General features: G+C 38.8%; 1 protein-coding gene across 2 annotated transcripts in view; it reads left to right on the top strand.

The window, feature by feature from the left end:
• The window catches only part of SLC39A12 (solute carrier family 39 member 12), an 82,261-nt gene that overhangs the window by 42,701 nt on the left and 16,256 nt on the right, over nt 1-23,304 (top strand). The window contains exons 9-12 of one of the 2 annotated variants that reach the window (XM_004014250.6): nt 2,738-2,848; nt 5,429-5,495; nt 9,925-10,083; nt 11,847-12,034. In XM_004014250.6, coding sequence (XP_004014299.2) covers nt 2,738-2,848; nt 5,429-5,495; nt 9,925-10,083; nt 11,847-12,034 — 525 coding nt within the window. The remainder of the gene's footprint in view (nt 1-2,737; nt 2,849-5,428; nt 5,496-9,924; nt 10,084-11,846; nt 12,035-23,304) is intronic. The other variant, XM_015099602.4, reaches the window with a different exon arrangement.

The raw sequence follows: 23,304 nt of genomic DNA on the forward strand, positions 1-23,304 counted from the left end.
ACTTATTCAAAATTTCTATTTTATGAATCAAAAATAGGTTTATGGATGGATGGATAAAGGATAGTAGATAAATAGATGGATGATAAAACAAGTGTATAAAATGTTGATGGTAGGATTTAGGTAGTGAGTGTCTGAATGTTGACGTCATAATTCTTTCAGCTTTTCTGTATATTTGAAGCTTTTCACAATACTTTTTAAATGAAATTCTGTGAAATAATTTCTGTTTTAATGAATCAAAGTGGTTCTTTGGCATGGGGTCAAGTAGAGTGCTATCTATAACAATTCAGGAATTAGGAATTGCAGATTCAATCCCAACCCTTACTCTAAAGTTTAGGGGTTTAACCTCCACAAAAGGAACTCTAATCTAACTAAGACTGAGTGCAAGCGGCTGCGACGGCAGGCGCACTGAGCGCAGCCGAGAGGAGCTACCCCACGTCTGAGGTCGGGGCAGCGGCCGAGTGCCAGGCTGCGACAGCGCAGAGTGATGGTGTGATCACTCATCTAGAGCCAGACATCCTGGAATGTGAGGTCAAGTGGGCCTTAGAAAACATCACTACGAACAAAGCTAGTGGAGGTGATGGAATTCCAGTTGAGCTATTTCAAATCCTGAAAGATGATGCTGTGAAAGTGCTGCACTCAATATGCCAGCAAATTTGGAAAACTCAGCAGTGGCCACAGGATTGGAAAAGGTCAGTTTTCATTCCAATTCCCAAAGAAAGACAATGCCAAAGAATGCTCAAACTACCACACAATTGCACTCATCTCACACGCTAGTAAAGTAATGCTCAAAATTCTCCAAGCCAGGCTTCAACAATACGTGAACCGTGAACTTCCTGATGTTCAAGCTGGTTTTAGAAAAGGCAGAGGAACCAGAGATCAAATTGCCAACATCTGCTGGATCATGGAAAAAGCAAGGGAGTTCCAGAAAAACATCTATTTCTGCTTTATTGACTATGCCAAAGCCTTTGACTGTGTGGATCACAATAAACTGTGGAAAATTCTGAGAAAGAAGAATACCAGACCACCTGACCTGCTTCTTGAGAAATCTGTATGCAGGTCAGGAAGCAACAGTTAGAACTGGACATGGAACAACAGACTGGTTCCAAATAGGAACAGGAGTACGTCAAGGCTGTATATTGTCACCCTGCTTATTTAACTTATATGCAGAGTACATCATGAGAAACGCTGGACTGGAAGAAACACAAGCTGGAATCAAGATTGCCGGGAGAAATATCAATCACCTCAGATATGCAGATGACACCACCCTTATGGCAGAAAGTGAAGAGGAACTAAAAAGCCTCTTGATGAAAGTGAAAGAGAAGAGTGAAAAAGTTGGCTTAAAGCTCAACATTCAGAAAACGAAGATCATGGCATCCAGTCCCATCACTTCATGGGAAATAGATGGGGAAACAGTGGAAACAGTGTCAGACTTTATTTTTTTGGGCTCCAAAATCACTGCAGATGGTGACTGCAGCCATGAAATTAAAAGACGCTTACTTCTTGGAAGGAAAGCTATGACCAACCTAGATAGCATATTGAAAAGCAGAGACATTACTTTGCCGACTAAGGTCCGTCTAGTCAAGGCTATGGTTTTTCCAGTAGTCATGTATGGATGTGAGAGTTGGCCTGTGAAGAAGGCTGAGCGCCGAAGAATTGATGCTTTTGAACTGTGGTATTGGAGAAGACTCTTGAGAGTCCCTTGGACTGCAAGGAGATCCAACCAGTCCATTCTGAAGGAGATCAGCCCTGGGATTTCTTTGGAAGGACTGATGCTAAAGCTGAAGCTCCAGTACTTTGGCTACCTCATGCGAAGAGTTGACTCATTGGAAAAGACTCTGATGCTGGGAGGGATTGGGGGTAGGAGGAGAAGGGGACGACAGAGAATGAGATGGCTGCATGGCATCACTGACTCGATGGATATGAGTCTGGGTGAACTCCTGGAGTTGGTGATGGACAGGGGGCCTGGTGTGCTGCGGTTCATGAGGTTGCAGATAGTCGGACACAACTGAGCAACTGAACTGAATTGAATCTAACTAAGCACTAAAGACAATACTAAAGGATCCCCATTTACACACAAGAGACTACCATTCTTGGACTGGAAAATTAATTTACAAAGCCAATATATCGACTTATGTGTAATAATCAGAAATGTAACCAGATGAAACTGAGTGAAGTAAATTCTGTATATCTAAAAATTATGCTTTTTTTTTTTCAGATTGTTCTTGGACTTGTCAGGGAACTTAAAATGAGTTTTAAGAATGTAATTTTAAGATGCATGATATTGAGTAAAAAAAAAAAAGGAACGTGAATATTTTAGAAGCTACATGTACTCGGTGAAAGTCTTTCTGGAGATATCAATTTAGTAGTTATAAGGTGTAATACAGTTTCAGTTATCATCCTTTTGGATATCATTCTCCATCTGAAGGAACTCGTAATATAATTTTGTGGGAAATAAAAGTGACAATATAAAAACTACCACTGTTCAACCTTTGTAAATCATGACTAAAATTTTTGAGGTTGCATTTTTCAAGCACTGATAGTATGCATGATATTCGGCACAGTTCTGTGCTTCTCCATTTTAGCAAGTATTTATCCTGATGAAATTCTCCCAGTAATCTTTTTGTGTCATCTACCTCCTTGGCCAGTAAACAAAATGTTAAATAGAGCCATGGAATTGACAAAGGCTGCACCTGTGTTCTCCTGGCTTCAGCACTAATTTTAAACCATCCTCATCCAGCAGGGCGTGTCGTTGGTTAACAGGCATGGGGCACATTCCCGCCATCTTGCATTCAACCCTGAATTAAATGACCAGTCAGGCAGAGGCAAATCTGCTTCAACTATCCAGTTGGTAGGTTACTGATCTGAAGTATTCTTCTGATTTGATCACCTTCTTTCTTTTATTCCTTGATAAACAGATGAAAATCAGTAGGCTAGATAAGTAGAATCCCCTCCTGATTTGCCTATTCTTGATCATGATAAATCCTATTTGGAAAACTTTGTCAAGCACCTGAAGGCTGTTTTCAAGGGGTAAATGCATTTTCCGTAGATTTAAGTCACTGCTATCTGCACCTCTTTGAAACACATGTGGATCAGATTGACATAATATACATATCCTTCATCACTGTGTTTACAAGTTTTCATAAACCAACTGACCTTGAGATTTCTCCATTCTGAGTAATCCCTTAGTCATAACTAGATGAGGCCAAATAAATGTTGAGCAAGGAATTAGAGCGTTTAGGAGTGGGGGCATTCATTTTGTGATGTAGGAGAGAGTGATTCTGCCTAAGAAGATGTCTCATAGTTAAGTGCCTTTTGTTACACTGAGTTTTTCATGACAGCGGTCTTCCATGTGAATTCTCAAAACAAAAGGGAGGAGACATGTATACCTATGGCTGATTCATGCTGATGTATGACAGAAACCAACAAAAAATTGTAAATCAATTATCCTCCAACTAAAAATAAATTAATTAATAAAACACAACCTCCAGTCAAGTTCAAAACAATATTCTCATTCAAGTTCTTAAAGTCATAAGAAAAGGACCAGGAAAAAAAAGAAAGTATATCACAGTTAGAAAACATGCCTCCCATAACCCTGATCTTGAATGAGGGCATGACAGTTCAAGGGTAGATTCCTGAGTGAAGAGAAGTAAGCTATTCCTGAGACATTAACCGGGCAAAATACAAGTCTGGGAGTAGATTGCAGAGTTACAGCCAATTCAGAGATGCGAACATAAAACATTGCTTTAAAATAATAGCTTTAAAAGCCTTGTTGTGTTTAGTGTTTAGATACGTCACATGTGGTTTGAAAGAAGATAACTTCAAGTTGAGATCACACTTTTTGTTTTGTTTTGTTTTGTTTTTGGCTGCACTGAACAGCTTGCAGGATCTCAATTCCCTGACTAGAGATTAAACCCAGGCCCCAGCAATGAAAGTGCTGAGTCCTAACCACTGGACAGCCAGGGAAATCCCTGAGATTAGTTTTTAAATCACTTTAATGGTAACCTCATTCTTTCTGTGTGAATGAAGGGTCCAGAGCCCCAAGATGCAAATAAGCAAAATTCTGATGCTAATGTAATGAGTTTAGAACAATTTGACTGTGCTATCTCACTAATAAGAGATTTCACCATTTCTATTGTTATTTAAGCTGTAAGATCAACCTAAAAAGAGATAGAATAACATGAACTTTTAGGATTGTTTGATGGGTCCAATTTCCTGTGTTTTAAGGAAGGAGAGGAACTCACAAATCCTTCCAGTCATCAAAGGATGTTTGCCTGTAAATTCCTTTACATAGTGTGACAATATAGAGCTTTTTGAGGGAAAAAAAAATCCTGGAATAAATATTTGAACTCCTGTCTTTTATTAGAATATAGACTGTTTTGATTATAATCGGGCTTTTCATATGATGTAATTTAAAATCTACATATTTTTCTTTTGTTTCTAGATCCATCAGTTTTAGGCAAGAGTCCTGTCTACCTCCTTTAATCCTTCAGATCCCCTCTTCTCAGCCATCCTTCTCCAAAATTAGCCTATCATTACATCTTTCCAATAACTGTTGTTATTCTAACATTTGAATGTTAGGTTTACCTTCTCTGTTTTACTGTTTTAAGGAAAATGCTTGTCTCACATGAAATTTGTCTCAAAGTTTCCACAGTTTTGGGTAATGTGAGTATACTTCTAAAAATGTTCCACCGGCAGATATGAAGTATTCTTTTCACATGCTAGAATAAGAATCTGAGGCCTAAGGAGAGAAAGTGACTTTCCTGAAATCAAAAATAAGTCAGTCTCTGAAATGAAATCGTATCATCTCAACTCTTAGAAGTCAATTTCAAAATCTCACTTCCCTGCCATGTGCAAGGATGAAAGACCTTTTCAAATATATTATTTTAGTAAGTTTGTGGATCTCCTTTATTAATGAGTAAGATTTTCTTTTTTACTGACTGGAAAACAACAGTAACAGCATCTTAAGCTATAATGAATGAATTGAAATATTGGGTTTACAAGGGCTTCTTCTCCACAATCCACTTAAAGATCAGAAGATGAATTCTAGATCCACGTTCTGCCATACAGGAACAGGGTCAACTTTGGTCAAGAGTCAAGAATCATTTTTTCCTACAGCTTTTGGCTTTCATAAAGGCTTTCATAATTTAAGAGTGAATTACAGATGATCTAGGTAGCCTCTAGCTCTCTATGGAAGACTCTGATCTATGTAAGAGTACTATTTTCATCTAAATGTGATAGTGGAAAAAAAACGTGCTTGCAGAGTCTCGGCTCTACCTTCTATGTTTTTCTATGAAATTTAGAAATTCTCATATACTTCAGAGGATCACAATGTCTTCTGATAATCAATATAACTTCTAAGATGTTTTGTTTTTCAATAAAATGATGACTATTGCTTATCTTTCCTATTTTATTTTTTAATTTAAAATAGAAAGGCCCAGAAGATGCACAAGCAGCTGAAATCCCTATACCTAGTCTGAACACTCCCAACAGAAAATGTGAGTACCAATTTTAAAAATCCAAACATTAAACATAGGAAGTGCCATAAGGAAAGGTTATATCTCCTTTGAAATAAATATGTCAAAACCATATCCATTTCCTATTAGGTAGGTATGTATTCCATTATTAAAACTTTTACAATGAAATTTTAAATAAAGGCTCATTTCTATTCCTACCTTTGAAAACTACTACCATTAATATCAACTTTACTCCATTCTTTAAAAATGTTTTCCCTCATTACTTATCTTTGCGACCCTGTAGACGGTAGTCCGCCAGGCTCCTCTGTCCATGGGATTCTCCAGGCAAGAATACTGGAGTGGGTTGCCATGCCCTTCTCCAGGGCATCTTCCCAACCCAGGGACTGAACCTATGTCTCCTATCTCCTGCATTGGCACATGGGTTCTTTACCACTATCACCACCTAGGAAGCCCTCTGGAAACTTAAATTAGTATAAATACTTATGTGGTTATCAAGGCTCCTTTAAAATCCTGCTTATGTGGTGATTTGAGCCTTTCACTTCCCATGAAGTTCCGCATCATGATTGGTTTCTTGTCTTCTATCACAGTCTACTGATAATTCATCACAAATGTCTTATCTCCTTTATGATACCGTTAATAGCATGGTGAAGTTCAAATCAGTGCCAGTTCATTATTCACAACTTATGCTAAAATTCACTTGTTTGTATAATTTATATACAATCTTTTTCTTTCTAGGAATGCCCCTGTTTCTGAATTTGATTTACCAATTGTGGATAGGACTTGTTTCCCATTTGCTCATGCTTCTGAATAATTCTTAAAACTCTTTTTTTTAAAGATCCATGTTGGTTTTCACCAGTTGCCCCATTTTTCTCTCTGATATTACCCTTTTGTAAACATACTTCTCAATATTTTAATGTTAAGTAGTCATGGTGAGTTACTCCCATTCTACCAGAGTAAGTTACCTAATAAGAAAGAGAGCTATGTATTGAGTCCTTATATGCCAGACACAGTGCTAAACACATGACATGGATTATCTCATTTAATCCTCTTACACTTTACTGAAGTAATAATTAATATCCATTTTATACAAATGAAAAGACCCCTCGTTAGACAGGGTAAGTCGCTGACCAGGACTACAGCATTGAGGAGCTAAGGAATGCTAATGAACCAACGATTTCCTTGTGATCATTCTCTCAGGCCTGCATTCCTATATTTTTTTCAAATTCATTCATTCGTTCATCCATCCATTCAGAAATGGATGTTTTAGGCACCATGTATGCTGCTGCTGCTGCTAAGTCACTTCAGTCATGTCCAACTCTGCAACCCCAGAGACAAGGCTCCCCTGTCCCTGGGATTCTCCAGGCAAGAACACTGGAGTGGGTTGCCATTTCCTTCTCCAATGCGTGAAAGTGAAAAGTGAAAGTGAAGTAGCTCAGTTGTGTCCAACTCCTAGTGACATCATGGACTGCAGCCTACCAGGCTCCTCCGCCCATGGGATTTTCCAGGCAAGAGTACTGGAGTGGGTTGCCATTGCCTTCTCCGTGTATGCACCAGGGAATAAAGTTAGGAATGGTCTTTATCCCTAGTTTGCAATGTGTTTGAGGAGTTAAATGCTAAGAGCAATGAACATGATGGTAACAATCACTATTTGGAATGTGTTTGATGTTTTAAATCCTATAATTTCTTTCTGTGATTCAAAATATATAACTACATAGTCATTCCAATTCTATTTTCAGGACATTTCTAGTGATATTTTTAAATCCCGAATCTTTAGTTCCAGGAGAAATTTTAGAATGCCTGGCACTTAGAAGTTATATTAGAGACATTTCTTTGTATTTGTTTTTGGAAAAAAGGAAGAGGAAAGGCCACACCTAGTCAAATTAGGAGCAGAGACTGGTTGCTAGCTCAGGGAATAATAATGGTCTTATTCAAATGTTTTATAGGTCTCATATCTTTCCACTTCCGATATGAAGCTTGGCATACAGAATGAACAGTGAACAAATCCAAATTTGATTACCCAACCGCCATTTTTGCCAGGGACAAATTGAATTAACTTCAAATATTTGATTCCTTGTTTTTTATTACCTCATTGGTAGAGCTCAGGATGTGAAGGTCTATCCACAGTCTGATTTAAATAAACAAAAAGCAACATGATACCATATCCAATCCATGTATCACCATGGAAAACCTCTGATAAGTCAGAAATGTGGAACTCAGTATGACTGCCAGGTTCCTAAGAAAAGGAAAACTATTGAATATTGTCAATAGTTCTATAGTGAGTACATTGATTTGTCAGTGCATGCTTGTCTTATTTTCCAGTGAATAATGTTGTAATTGTCTTAACCAGTATGCACATTGTGTTCCTTATAGATTATATGCAAATATGTATATTTGCCTGTGGCTTGTTACATGGTCATTTATAACCCCGTATCAGTGATAATAAAATAATAGGCTATAAAAATAGGTTGGACTGTTTCTTGGCAGAATATAAATTGGGTAAAGATTTTCCATCTGAATATATGCTATTAATATCAAAACTGCATGTAGGCATATGCACAGAAATTGGGAATCATAATTTATTTGTATGCTACAACATTGTCAAATGCACTTTCAATTGCTTTTTTTCCCCACCCCACAAAGAAGAGCTTTACTTCTGAATATTGGCAAGAACAACTCAAGTGACCTGTTTGCATTATTAAGTTCAGAGAGCTTCCAGGCAATGCCAATAAGAACTCTCTCTAATTCAATAATTTGATATTTATTCTATATTTTTCTGACCTTTGCCTAAAGTCTTCTCGTTTTTACTCAGGAATAAAATGGATTATGAAACCACAAGAATGATAGAACTGAGTCTCACAGAGATGATTCTAAATAAAGAATGATTTTGAGAAGTGAAATACTTGGGATGTCTTTACAACACAGTCAGTGCACGTACCTCCTGGCCAATAGTCTGGGCTAGTATGCTGTTTACTGAAGTTCCTTTTTTCACAGTGTGGGTTATAAAATGTTACATCATATTCCCCCAATAAAATAACAAATCATATTATAATATAGTCCCTCCACCACCTCAGATCCAATAACAGAAATGAGATGATCTCTTCCTATTTTTATGGGTGTCCAATTGTTAGAATATTGTGTGTGGTTCTAATAGTAACAATAGCAACTCCTCAAACCTGCCACACAATTTATATCAACTGACTAATTAATTTTTAGACTACAGCAATTGATTTTAATGACTTTTGTTATCAAGTGGTATACCTAGATAGTTCACTATCATGATATGTGTTTATCCCTGAAGTACTTTTGTACTTGTTAATGCTTCCACCCCAAATACTAATATACAATTTCAGGTTTTTGAAAGCAGAAATTCTGTCTGTTAAAAGCTTGAGCCCAATTAATGATCTAATTATTTCATTAATTAAATCCATTATGGTCCAGTTTATTTCTTTGGTTGTCTCCTTAATCAGATCATGTATACAATATAATAGAATCCCAAGAAGACAGCTTCTCTCTACTTTATTGGGCATCTAGTTGGTCTGCTGCTGCTACTGCTAAGTCGCTTTAGTCGTGTTCGACTCTGTGCAACCCCATAGATGGCAGCTGACCAGGCTCCCCCGTCCCCTGGATTCTCCAGGCAAGAACACTGGAGTGGGTTGCCATTTCCTTCTTCAATGCATGAAAGTGAAAAGTGAAAGTGAAGTTGCTCAGTCGTGTCCGACTCTTAGTGACCCCATGGACTGCAGCCTACCAGGTTCCTCCGTCCATGGGATTTTCCAGGCAAGAGTACTGGAGCGATCTAGTGCTGAATTATTTTTCTGAAAGACAAAACATTTAGTAATTTTTCCAAAGCTAACTTTGGAATCACAAGTGTTGGCAGCAGTTCTATCATAGTCACATTTAAGGAGTGAAGGGGCAGTAGGGGACAGTGAAGGGGCAGTTCTTAGCACCAACCAGAAAGGGGGATGATCACAGAAGGGCAGGAGGTTGACAGTTGACTCCAGCAGATTGACACGAGGAACAGTCTGATTCAGGGGCCAATTTTGGAAAATAGACTCTATTTTAACGACATTCTGCCCAGAAGGTCTTAAAAATTTTAAAATGCTTTACAAAAGATTTATGTGGAAAGGTCATTGAACATATTTTGGAAAGTTATAGCTGTATTATTTTTATTTTCTTCTTTTGGCACAGCTGAGTAGGGGGCTAGAAAAGCAAATATAGTTTATTTCCTAATTACTTGAACCCATTAGAAAAGCAGCAACCATACCTGCAAGAGTGTCATATTGCATCTCTAGTCCTGACTTATTTTGAAAGCTGAAACAAAGTAGAGTTACTTAATCTGATGCAATTTAAGAATGTCAAAGATGAAAGGGAATATTGGTTGTAATTGAAGGATTCCATGAACTGTGTTGTGCTCTGTTAATACTTCTCACATCTTTATTTTGTTCTTTAGGCAAAACCATTAGCTTGCTAGCAATAATGATTCTGGTTGGGGACAGCCTGCATAATTTTGCAGATGGCCTAGTAATAGGAGCAGCCTTCTCATCTTCATCCGAGGCGGGAATGACCACGACTATTGCTATCTTGTGTCATGAAATTCCCCATGAAATGGGTAAGTCAGAAAAGAATCACTGCCTCCTTCTCGTTGAGAAAATCCTAATATATTTCTTGCCATGATTTACTAGCCTTCTTTTTCCAACACATAATTGAAAGATGAATACTTTCCATTCATAATTTATTTAAACCATCAAAAGCAGAGAAGAAGGAAGAAAATTCCTGTACCTCGAGATAGAATTCAGTTAGGCTCCTTTATATTTCTTGGAGCCAGAAGTGACTCTTTTTGGATTCTGGAGAATTCTCTACAGCAGAGAGACTTTCAGAGAAACCTCCTTTTGAAGAATATCAGCAAAACCTTCCAAATTTGCATATGAAATGTGGGGAAAACATTAAGAGGGGAATTGGATCCATTATGTTCGCAAACAGGCCAATGAGATAAAATAACATTTAAATTAAAGCCAAACCATGGTTTCATCAACCTGATTTATACAAAATGTCTAAAGCCAAGCGTAACATTGAAATGACAGGCATGTGGTAGCAGATGCACAAAAGACTCTCTTTCTGGATAATCTTAATAACCCGTGTAATTAAAATCCTGCCTCTCAGAAACCAAGAAGAGATGGAGTAGACATTTCTGAAATGGGTCCAGAAAGAGGAGAGGCTGGTTCCAGACACGCTTGTGCCCTTGAGAGAGGGCTCTTCTCAGTAGTCACTTTCTCATCTCACTTTCACGTTTATATTGTCCACTTGGGCCACCCCTGACCTCTTGGGTTCTGTGTCTGTAGCCCAAAGTCCTATCACTGATCATCACTGACTATTCCTCTCTAAGGAGTTTATCCAAGGTCCTCCCTGAATCCATCAAGACTTTTGGTCTGGGAGCCATGTTTGATCTTGTTTTGACTACTGTGGTAAAAACCAATAGACGTGGGTGACAGTCTGTGATAGGCCAACAAGGATGTCTTAAGATCTGTTCATAAGATTAATTATGCAATAGAACTAGGAAAACTGAGTTCCTGGGCTGCCTTTTATTTTTTTAATTATTGAAGCACAGTTGATTTATAATATTGTGTTCATTTCCGCTGTACAGCACCGTGACTCAGTTATACATATATATATACATTCTTTTTAATATTCTTATTCATTATGTGTCTTTATTGAATTTCATCCTCTTCTTAATTCCCCAAAACTAAGAAATAGAGCCTCTCAGATTAAAAGATTATTCTTCTTTTGGAGGAAAAGTGTGGAGAGAATAAGGTCATTTTTCTCTAGTCACTGAGGCAGTAAAACATTTTCTAAAGGAAAAATGTGTTTTCCTAACCAATTTTTGCAATAATTTAAAAATCTCCTATTAAGTCATCATTTTCTCCTTCCCCACAGAAGCTCCTGCATAAGTTAAAAGAAAAAGAAAAACCCACATAATGTTTACTACCTTGGGATTTTGCCTGGCAAATTTCCAGCTGAAAAGATTTAGAAATCCCAGGCCAGCAAGTCCTTTATTTTGCATTTGTCTAAGCTGAAAATGTCATAGGACATTAGGAAGTAAAGAGTATGTCACACTTCTCTCTGTATATACCACCTCCTGGAACAGTAAAAGGAATAGAACTTTTGAAATGTAGCTTCCTAAAGTATAAACAGTTGGGCTATAAATTCTTGAGAAATATAGGAAAGTGTTTTTTTAACCAACCATTCAATTTTACTTATAAAATCAACCCCAATTGCTGAAATTTAAAACAGATTTCATAATAAAATAGCACAGGACTCGAACAAAGGCATTATCAGTTAAATGATAATTCTGTTTTCTTTTCTCTTAAATTTCAGGAGACTTTGCTGTGCTCCTAAGCTCTGGACTTCCTGTTAAGATTGCCATCCTGATGAATTTTATAAGTGCTTTAACTGCCTTCATAGGACTGTATATTGGCCTCTCAGTATCAACGGATCCATGTATTCAAAACTGGATCTTAACAGTTACGGCCGGGATGTTCTTATATTTATCCTTGGTGGAGATGGTAAGCTTTGAGGTTTTTCTGTTTTGCTTTTCCAAACACTAAAAATGTAAAACAGAGAAAAATACAAAATGGAAGGATCAAGGGTGAAAAGAGAAGAAGACCACAGGTAACAACATAAAAGACTAAAGAAGTATTCTGCATAATCCAAAAAAAGGAAGTAGGCAGAAGACATAGAATTTCAGATTCAGAAAATACTGACATTCTTTAAGCCAGTTTAAGTGGAATGAATGAAACCTTTCAATTCTCCAAAAGGCATCATCAGTTCATTCTGCTCCAGCTTTGCACCTGTAGAAGATGCCTAAACTTCCAACTGAAGAACAAAAAGTTTTTTTAAATAGCCAGCCATTTTGTTTATACATTAGCAAATATTGCGTTGGCTAAAAAAAGTTTGTTTGGGTTTTCCCGTACCAACATCTTGGCCAACCCAATATTTCAGCTTTGTCATTAAGTTAAAGAACTTTTTGGCTTAAGGAAACAACCCTATTTTTTTTTTAAGTGATATAAGTTTTAATTGCCAAAGCACTATCATGCTGGTGAAATGAGAAAAATGATTATGTATTGCGTCTCTAAATTTGCAATACATTTTTCCTGAAGACGTTCTTGGTGACACCAATGGTTAATTCAATAATCATTTTTCATCCTCTATAATCCTATGAAGGAACTGAACCTGGGAAATTTCACATTCTTGCCTCTAAAATTCTAATCTCTGCAAGATAAACCTGTTTTTTAAGGTCACCTTCTATCAGACTTGCTTACAGCTTACATGTCTTAAGGTCAGAGTCATAATGATTATCCTGTCTCGTGGGTGAGAATAAGGCAAGTAAAAATGGCATAAACTAACAAAAGAAATATTTAAGGCTTAAAAATCAATAGAAAGCCAACCTGATCAGATATAAAATATGTGATAAAATATATCCTGGAGCTGAAAAGTAAAATAAACAATCTTGAAGGTCATATTTGGAATAGGACCATTGGGGTTGACTAGTGAATCCAACAGCTGTCCTGGAAGTAAGAGAATATTTCATAAAGAATAAAAATCTGGAAGGCAGAAACTGGACTGCTATGACCAGAGCATTGCATTCTGTAAGCAGAATTCAAGAAGGGACTCATCAACGTAAGCTACCATCTTCAGCCCCACTGTAGGGACTTCCCTGGTGGTCCAGCGGTAGGACTTCATGCTTCCCTGCAGGGCAGGGGCGGAGGGTGGGGGTTGGGTTTGACCTCTGGTTGGGGAACTAAGATCCTGCATTCTGCATGCAGTATGGCATGGCCAAAATAAATGTGGACTTAAAAAATATTCACAACCTGAAAGCTGAGAGTTATGTTTTAATCAGTGGGAATTTTTAGGACATCAAGCCTGGGAGACAGCATCTCAAGTAAGCCTAAGAGCTGCTCCAAGGAAGTGGTGGGAGGGGTCAGCTTATAGAGAAGTTTTGCAACAAAGGGCAGGTAGTCTGAACATCCAAAGATTTTTGTAAATTGAAACCAGATTTCTCAAGTTAAGGGTATGGAAGTATTCCTCCTTTCAAAACGAATTCAGCATTTTTCTGTGCATGGGAAGATGAAAGAATCTGGGCTCAATGAAATCATTCCTTTGATAGGCACCTCAGCTGTCTGGAGCCTGTATCCTGTGTTTTCACACTCTGAGTTTCCTCCGGGCTCACTGTAGGGAGTGGCTGCAGTCTGACGGCGGCTAGATGCAGATATTCTTTCCTTCCTGAGTTCTCTCAGGGCTCAGCAGCTCACGCTGGAGGGCGGCAATCACTGATGAAGGCGTGACATCCTTTGTTTACTGATATGTTAGGAAACATACCATTTCTCACAAACCAACCAACCGCTTAAATGCTCTGACTCTTTGATATTTTTTCTTAATTTTTATGAGATTCAAAAAGTGAGGTAAACACCGAAATGTACTTCCATGTTTGGGAATGTTCCTACATATTATCTGTGATACTCAGGAAATTTCCTACTCGTACAGTGAAGATAGTCAAAAGTACTATAGCAGATTCTATCCATCTTTTCTGAACCCCAATCCCCAACCTGCAATCAATGTTACCAAATCGTATAATTTTCCCAGTTTGAGGAATCTGGATGTCTAGCCTTGTGTGACTTAGAAAACACATGGCCACTAATCACTGAATGTTGTCAGCTGCTTTCTGTTTAAAATGTCTGCAGATCCATCTTAAGTTCATTTTCAAGCCTCCTGATTTTCAGCTTTGTATTTCTAATTTCTTTCCTCTTCTTGAGTTCATCAAGGGGCAGTTTCTATATTACTTGAAGTTGATTTTGTATCTTAATATGGTCTGGATCTCTCTTCAAGTATGATGGATGTGTATGTATGAAGTCAATCTTTTCTCTTTGTCTCCCAAAATTGACTTGAGAAGATTATCAGGAACTACTTGAGCCTTAAGCTAAATACATCCTTTTCCCCTCAAAGTTTCTCCTCCCAGTCTTGTAAGCATAAAGAATTGCTTGTAAGAAAACAGTGTGGTTGACATCCTATGAAATTCCAACTAGAAGAAATCCTGACCTTATTGAAAATTACTATTGGCCAAAGAAAAACTAGCATCCTGGCAAAAAGACAGGAAAGAAAATACTCTGGGTTTCCTGGGGCTACTTCCTATAATCCAGGTCACCTGCTCTCACGGCCTTTTGAGTAACTTCTAAACAAATACAGCCCTTTCACATAGCGGCAAGTTTAACTGTTGTTGTACTCTGGGGCTGTGCCAAAGAAAATACTCTTGTCATTTCAAGGGAAGAAAACAAGGTTTCAAGACTGTACAACAGCAAAGAAAATAAATGACAGTAACTAAAGGGTAAGGAGGAATACTTTCATACCCTGGCTATTTACCAAACCTTGGAAATGTACCAGGCACCTTCTGTGCAGGGTTAATGTGAAAAGATTAGCTATATTTTTGCCTTGCTTGTTTGTTTCAAAGTAATCAGCTGTGTTATTTCAAATTCCTAAAAAGAAAAGAACTCAAAAAATCGGGCCATTTGTTGGCAGTGATGCCAACAAAGCAGAAAGTCTTCACCAGGGCAGTCAGCCAGCCTAAAATTCTCCAAAGTGGTGTTGCCTTATCCAAGCACACCAACTCCCAGTGACACTGAATGGTTTCTAAAGGAAATTAAGAATGAATGCAGCTCTGGGTGGCCAGAGAAAATTCATTCTCTGTTAGAAAGATCCATGTGGGTTTCCCCAAGCAGAGTCTAAGACAAAGGCCTCTGTGAAGTCATGCACTTGGGAGGTGATCTCAGGAAGCAGGAGGGAAGGACAGGTGGAGTGAAACAGAGAAGGATAAGACAATAGGTTTTTTATTAAGTTCAACACTGCCACACGGCATCCTCCACACAAGACCTTCTGAGGGTGCTTCCGTCCCTGTCGTTCATCTGTCCCTTAAGTAACCCCTCCACACACACACTTCAGGTCATGGATGCCCGAGTGCCAAGGGCGTTCACTGGCAGTTCCATGCCATCACATGGATGGCAACAGAAGGAAGAATGTAGCATGGACCTGAAGCAAGGCTCAGTGCAGGATAGTTAATGCCCTCTTGGAACTGGTCTCTGCAGCAGTAGCTGGGCTGAGAGATGGGCTGAAAGAATATAAAATAGCACACATGTGCTGGCCATTAGCAGTTGACCCTATTTGCCCCTCAAATATGTTTTGGTCTCCTTGACTTTAAAGTTCCATCTACACCAAAGCCCCTGCATGGTGGTAGCCAGTCAAAAACTCCACAAAGAGTTAACCCAAGATAGTCAGTGGAAGCAATCTCTAAACCCTACTGGTCTTGAGGAAGTTTTGTTTCATTTTGTTTTAACTTTTTTTCTTTTTTAAAAATTATTTCATTTATTTATTTTGTTTTTAGGCTGTGCCACATGGTATGTGGGGTCTTCCTTATTGGCTCAGCGGTGAGGTAAAGAATCTGCCTGCCAATGCAGGAGTCAAGGGTTCTATCCCAGGGTCAGGAAGATCCCCTGGAGAAGGAAATAGCAACCCACTCCAGTATTCTTGCCTAGGAAATCCCATGGACAGAGGAGCCTGTTAGGCTACAGTCCATGGGATCCCAAAGAGTCAGACACGATTTAGCAACTAAATGACAACATGCTACGTGTGAGATCCTATTTCCCTAATCAGGGGTTGAACCCACGTCCCCTGCATTGAAAGCATGGGGTCTCAACCACTGGACCAGTAGGGAAGTCCTGAGGCAATATTTGATATTCGTGGTCTCTGTTCTTCCAGCACCTGATCTTGATTCTTGCCACCTTCAGGCAGCTCTTCAGCTGATTCGGATTTCTTTCCTGGTAGGGACAGCCAGGTCTTCCCTATAGGGATCTGCTTTGTTTCCGTCAGGCCACATTTCCTGTGGTTGCCTGTTCACCATTGTCACCAGGTATGGAAACACCAAGTGAGGCTCCAAGAAATTCTCAGGTCTCTAGATACAGTCCTTGCTGCCTCCATTGTGTAGCAGTCCCCCTGACTCCACATGGTGACCATTGACAATTGCTCCCACCAGCACAGTAACTTTTTCTCTCTTAGTTGATCAGTCAGCATGAGGTGCTCAAGTGACCACATGGTAGTCATAACTTCAAGTTCAGTGGAAGTGTTCCCTGGTGTATTCTCCTCAAGAATAAGGATGTCTGTTATCTGATGGTGCTAGAGTTTTCAGGAACAGGAAGCACAAATTGTACAAACAGAAAAGCTGGCAGTGATTGTATACCATCATTCCATGATTTTCCCTATTGTTTCTGCTCTTATTTCTTCCTTCTCCTCACTTTGCATTTAATTTTCTGATCAATTTCTGGCTTTACGAGGTGGAGTGATGTATCATTGATTTTAAATCGTTTCTTCTTTTCTAGAGTAAGCATTGAAAGCTGTACATTTCCCTCTAGGCACTGCTTTGCTGAATCTCATGTACTTTACTTTATTTAATTTCTAATATTTATTTATTTGACTTCACCAGGTCTTAGTTGTGGCATGTGGGATCTTTAGTTGCAGCCTGTGGCTCTAGTTCCCTGACTAGGGATCAACTTCATTGGGAACATGGAGTCTTAGTCACTGTTCCACAGGGGAAGTCCTCTCCTGTGTATTTTCATATGTTCTGTTTCCAGTGCAGATCATTTTGAAGTGTTTTTAAACATTATAAACATCTCATAGTTTTTCTTATTTGACCCATGTGTTATATGGAAGTATGTTGTCTCATTTCTTAATATTTGTAATTAAAAGAAAGTCTTATAGTTAAATTTATTTTAATACTTGCTTAGTCAGAAAATATGCTTTGTATTATTTTAGCCCTTTGAAATGTTTTGAAACTTGCTTTATGGCCCAGAGTATGGTCTAACCTGGTAAATGGTCTCATATGCACTTGAAAAGTAAATGAGTGCAGCAGCTATCGGGTGTGGGTTTCTGTGAATGCCAGTGTCAGGCTGGTTGATATTATTCATATTCTCAAATTCTGTACTAACTTTTTCTCCACTAGTTCTGTTTTATGCAAGGAGTTAGAATACAGGCCAATATTTATGGGTTTGCTTATTTCTTAGTTCTATCAATTGTGTTTCATGCACTTGAAGCTCTGTTACTAGACACATCCATATATAGGGCTGTTATGTCTTCATGATTGAACTGATACTTTTATCATGATGAATGATTCCTCTTTGCCGCTGCTGCTGCTGCTGTTGCTAAGTCGCTTCAGTCATGTCCGACTCTGTGTGACCCCATAGATGGCAGCCCACCAGGCTCCCCGGTCCCTGGGATTCTCCAGGCAAGAATACTGGAGTGGGTTGCCATTTCCTTCTCCAATGCATGAAAGTGAAAAGTGAAAGTGAAGTCGCTCAGTCGTGTCCAACTCTTCATGACCCCATGGACTGCAGCCTACCAGGCTCCTCCATCCATGGGATTTTCCAGGCAAGAGTACTGGAATGGGTTGCCATGGCCTTCTCCGTGATTCCTCTTTATGTTTAGTAAATTCCTTGTCTTGTAGTCTCCTTTGCCTGATGTAAATATAGTCACATCTGCTTTCCTGTTTACTATTTGCATAGAATATGGAAAGTAAGGGGTGGGGCTTTGATAGAGTATTTGAAGTGACATAACAGAGAAATGTCTGATATAACCAGCAATGTCTGTGATTAATATGTTAGCATCCATATATCTTGTTTATCTAATTTCTCTAAATCTTATTTATAACCAGAACTGTTGATTTGCTGTCTTTTTCATACTCCCATCTTTGCTACAAAGGTTTCCTGGTATTTGTTCTTTATAGTTATAGTGGCTGCCCAAAGATATACATGTCCTAATCTTGGAAGCTTGTGAATATGTCATCTCACATGTCAGAAGAGACTATGCAGGTGTGATTAAGGTTTGAACCTGGAGATGGGGAGATTGCCCAGAGTTTCTCATAAAGATGGTGCATAAGTGCTCATTTCCATTTTGCACATTAATAACCGTGATGATGAAAATGATACAATAGTTATAACTACATGAAAACATGTACAAGGATTCAAAACAGACTTGATGTTATTTGGCTTATAACGTGTAGATACTACACCAAAAAATGTAATTTTCAGAAAATTTTAGCTTCTTAAAATTTAAAAATAAAATTCCTGACAATTGTAATTACTAATTCATAGCCAAATCTTTTGTTGTGTTGTTCAATCACTAAGTCATATCCAACTCTTAGTGACCCCATGGACTGCAGCATGCCAGACTCCTCTGTCCTCCACCATATCCCAGAATTTGCTCAAGTTCATGTCCATTGAGTTAGTGGTGCTATATAACCATCTCATCCCCTTCTCCTTCTGCTTTCAATCTTTCCCAACATCAGAGTCTTTTCTAATGAGTTGGCTGTTTGCAACAGGTGGCCAAAGTATTAGAGCTTAAGCATCAGTCCTTCCAACAAATATTCAGGGTTTATTTCCTTTAGGATTGACTGGTTTGATCTCCTTGTAGTCCGAGGGACTCTTAAGAGTCTTCTTCAGAACCACAACTTGAAAGCATCAATTTTTCAGCACTTAGCCTTCTTTATGGTCCAACTCTCACATCCATTCTTGACTACTAAAAATACCATAGCTTTGACTACACAGACCTTTGTTGGCTAAGTGACGTCTCTGCTTTTTAATATGCTGCCTAGGTTTGTTATAGCTTTCCTTCTAAGGAGCAAGCACTTTCTAATTTCATGGTTTTATTTACTGTTCTCAGTGAATTTGGAACCCAAGAAAATTAAATATGTCACTGTTTCCACTTTTCCCCCTCCCATTTGCCATGAAATGATGGGACCGAATGCCATGATCTTAATTTTCTGAATGTTTAAGTTTCAAGTCAGCTTTTTCACTGTCCTCTTTCACCCTCATCAAGAGGTTCTTGAGTTCCTCTTCATTTTCTGCCATTAGAGTGGTATCACCTGTGCTATCTGAGGTTGTTAGACTAATTCAAATTAGCCAGGGTTGTTGTTGTTCAGTCGCTCAGTTGTGTCCGACTCTTTGTGACCCCATAAACTGCAGCACACCAGGCTTCCCTGTCTTTCACCATCTCTGGGAGCTTGGTCAAACTCATGTCCATTGAGTCGGTGATGCCATCCAACCATTTCATCCTCTGTTGTCCTCATCTCCTCCTGCCTTCAATCTTTCCCAGCATCAAGGTCTTTTCTAATGAATCAGCTCTTCTCATCAGGTGGCCAAAATATTGGAGCTTCAACTTCATCTTCAGTCCTTTCAATAAGTATTCAGGATTGATTTCCTAAATATTCCAATGTTAGACATAGGTTACCTATCTTGCTTTTAAAAAATAAGGTTTACAGTTAAAAAAAAACATACCTAACATTTTCTCTGGATTATTACCCTGGATTATCTGGATGGGCCAAATCTAACCACCAGTTCTTTTTTTTTTTTTTCTATTTTTTTTTTTTTTTAGTTTTTTATTTTTTTAAATTTTAAAATCTTTAATTCTTACATGTGTTCCCAAACATGAACCCCCCTCCCACCTCCCTCCCCATACATCTCTGTGGGTCATCCCCATGCACCAGCCCCAAGCATGCTGTATCCTGCGTCAGACGTAGACTGGCGATTCAATTCTTACATGATAGTATACATGTTAGAATGCCATTCTCCCAAATCATCCCAGTTCTTAAAGGTGGAAATCCTTCCCCAGTTGTGGTCAAAGAGATGTGATGAAAGAAGATTCAGAGAGATTTGAGGTTGCTAAATTTGAGGCTGGAGGAAGGGGACCAGGAGCCAAGGAATCCAGGCAGCCTCTAGAAACTGGAAAAGGCAAGGAGACAGATTCTCCTCTGAAGAATCCAAAATAGTTAAGCAACAAGTTACTGAACCTCAGGTCTGGCTGCTCAAAAATCAATACCTGAGAGACAGCTGTTGGTAGAAAGGAAAATTGCTTTTAATCAGAATGCTGGTAATCTATGGAGATGGTGGACTCAGTACCCCCAAAAACTGTCTGCAAAGATTCTGCTTAGCCATGAAAGTTTTTAAAGGAAAAAGGAAGTCATCACAGTTAATCACTGAGTTGAGGGGGTCAGAGTCATCACCATCCCTCACCGCATACAGGCTTGTCGGCTTCTTGTGATCTTTCTTTAGATGCTATCGTGTTCACACGGTTTGTTCATGAGATTACTGAAGTGGGAACAAGGGAAGAGATCTGGTCATCTGTTAATTACTATTCTTCTTTTCTATTTCTTTCATCTACAGGAAGCACCAACAAGTTAGGCAAGGTATTGTGTGATCATAAGATCTGATAGGGGTGCTTGAGCTGGAAATGAGTAGAACATGGGGGCACGTGATTTAAAAGTTAGTTACAACGTAGTTTTGCTAAATTGACAGGAAAGAAGGTTTCCTGCTGTGGGAGATTTCCACAAAGAACTGCTTACAACTCTCCACTGTCAGATATCATTCCATTTAGATGGGATTAGGGATGAAGGGCCATCTCCTATAACTGCTTTATGCTGAGAAAGGGCATCAAGGACTTAATGTGAAAGATATTGGCATGGGTTTGAAGCACCTCTTTGCTGACAGTTTTAGTTGCCCATTTACATATATGAGCAGAACAAGCTACAGTTATTTTGATGCCCACAAAAATACAGATTGTTATGAGCAGTAGTGTTGATCCCATTCTCTTAAGGGCAGTTTTTGGAATGCTGCTAACCATAGACTCATTTGTGCTCAAGATGGAGCAGCTTATATCACAGCTGCAGTCTGTTCATCATGCAGGCGGCGTTTCCCTTCTGGTGGCAGTTATAATACCTGTAAAACAACTCAGAAATGTATATTAGACACTGAATCTGTGACTTCGTTGTCCTAATCCTTAATTGCTTGAACCTGCTCTTTTGGGACCCAGGAAGGGCTGGGAGACATCAGCTTTTCTACAAATAAGAGACAAGAAACATGGAGGAGGCTTTTTACTTGGGGGAGGAGGGAGTGGAGCCCACGGTATTCTGCTTGGTTCCAAACGCATTGATTTTACTGGAGTAAGTTGCTTTACAATGTCGTGTTAGTTTCTGTGTACAGCAAAGTGAATCAGCTATACCTATACTTATATCCCGTCTTTCATGGATTTTATTCCTATTTAGGTCACCAGAGAGCACTGAGTAGAGTTCCCTGAGCTATATAGTAGGTTCTTATATATTATCTATTTTATATGCTCTGTTGTGTCTGACCCAGAGATTGAACCTGAGTCTCCTGTGTCTTTGGCATTGGCAGGCAGATTCTTTACCACTGAGCCACCTGGGAAGCCCTGTTTTATAGATAGTATCAATAGTGTATAATTGTTAATCCCAATCTCTGAATTCATCTTGACCCCCTTTCCCCCTTGGTATCCATAAATTTATTCTCTGTATCTATGTCTCTATTTCTGCTGTTACAGAAATGTAAGATAAATCTGTTGTTTTAAACCAACAGGTTAGTGGTAATTTGTTGACAGTAGCAGTTGGAAGCTAATATATCTCTGTGCTGCTAACCTTGGTTTAGATGCTCTTGGGAACAAGAGGCAGCTGTGTAGGAGCTTCTCACTCTGTATGAGAACTGAAAATTCCTTCTATGAAAATTCCCAGAACTAAAAATTCAGGAAAACTTCTCACAGCCACCCTCTCTAAAATTCAAAAAATCTCTCAAACAGAAGGAAAAGACAAGCCCCCAAAGTATTTTTTTTCAAAAGTTTGAACAAGAGAGAATTTATTTTTCAACAATTTGATTTTTATTTAAAGAATCAGTTAATTCATTTTGAAGAGCATTAAGTAGGTTATGCCAGGGAGAGATTCATTTTGGATCTGAAACAAGTTGCAGACCTTTAGGCATTTCCTAAGGTTTTAAATCCTGTAAAACTGTTTCCATAGCAATAAGCTCAGAGAAATCTCAAGGGGCTATCACGATGGAGATGTCCCTAGAATGGAGATAACTGGACAGCTGCCCAGGATCCAATATGTTAATAGCATCCAAGCTGATAGTGGAGGAGATGTAACTCAGAGAAGGAGGTTCAGGAGAAGGATGTGCCTACCAAATTCATGCTAAAATGAAAGAAAACTAAACTCCTGTGCCCTCTCCCTGTATATCAAGGTGAACCTTTATTCATTTTATTTAGCTGTGTTGGATCTCAGTTGCAATACCTGGGGTCTTCACTGAGTCATGTGTGCTCTCTGGTTGTGGCATACGGGTTGCCTAGTTGTAGTGCTTGAGCTTAGTTGCTCCAAGGTTTGTGGGAGCTTAGTTCCTCAACCAAGGATCAAATCCACATCCCCTGCATTGCAAAGTGGATTCTTAACCACTGGACCACCAGACAGGTCCCCATCATGTTGAGTTAATTGAAAATAAACCTTATTTCCAGCCCTCTCCTTCCACCAGTCTTTCTTACTACATATATCTCTGAGTTGCTTCCTCTTCCGCTCCACAGCTGGTTGTTTTTTGGAGTTTTTTTTTTTTTCTTATCTTTTTTTAAAACTTCTTTTTCACTTACATAATAATGGGAGAGGAAACAACAAGATTGTAGAGGAATCACTTAGAGCAATTTGCTTATCTACCCTCTTCTGGGAATTAACATCTTCCAAGTAATATCCCAGCCATCCTTTTGCCTGGAGCATTTTCCAATTACCAAATAATTTTCTTTGTTTGCAAAGCATGGTAAAGACTATTTTGAATTTGAACTTAAGAGCCTCTGTTTTGAAAATGTACCCAAACACAGAAAAATAAGCTCTACCTATGACACCCACTCAATGAATAGGATTATTAGTAGTCCAGCAGAAGAACATTCATTGGCTTCTCTACAGTTATTTTAGTTC

This window comes from Ovis aries, chromosome 13 (genome assembly GCF_016772045.2).
Source record: "Ovis aries strain OAR_USU_Benz2616 breed Rambouillet chromosome 13, ARS-UI_Ramb_v3.0, whole genome shotgun sequence".
Classification (NCBI taxonomy): Eukaryota; Metazoa; Chordata; class Mammalia; order Artiodactyla; family Bovidae; genus Ovis; species Ovis aries.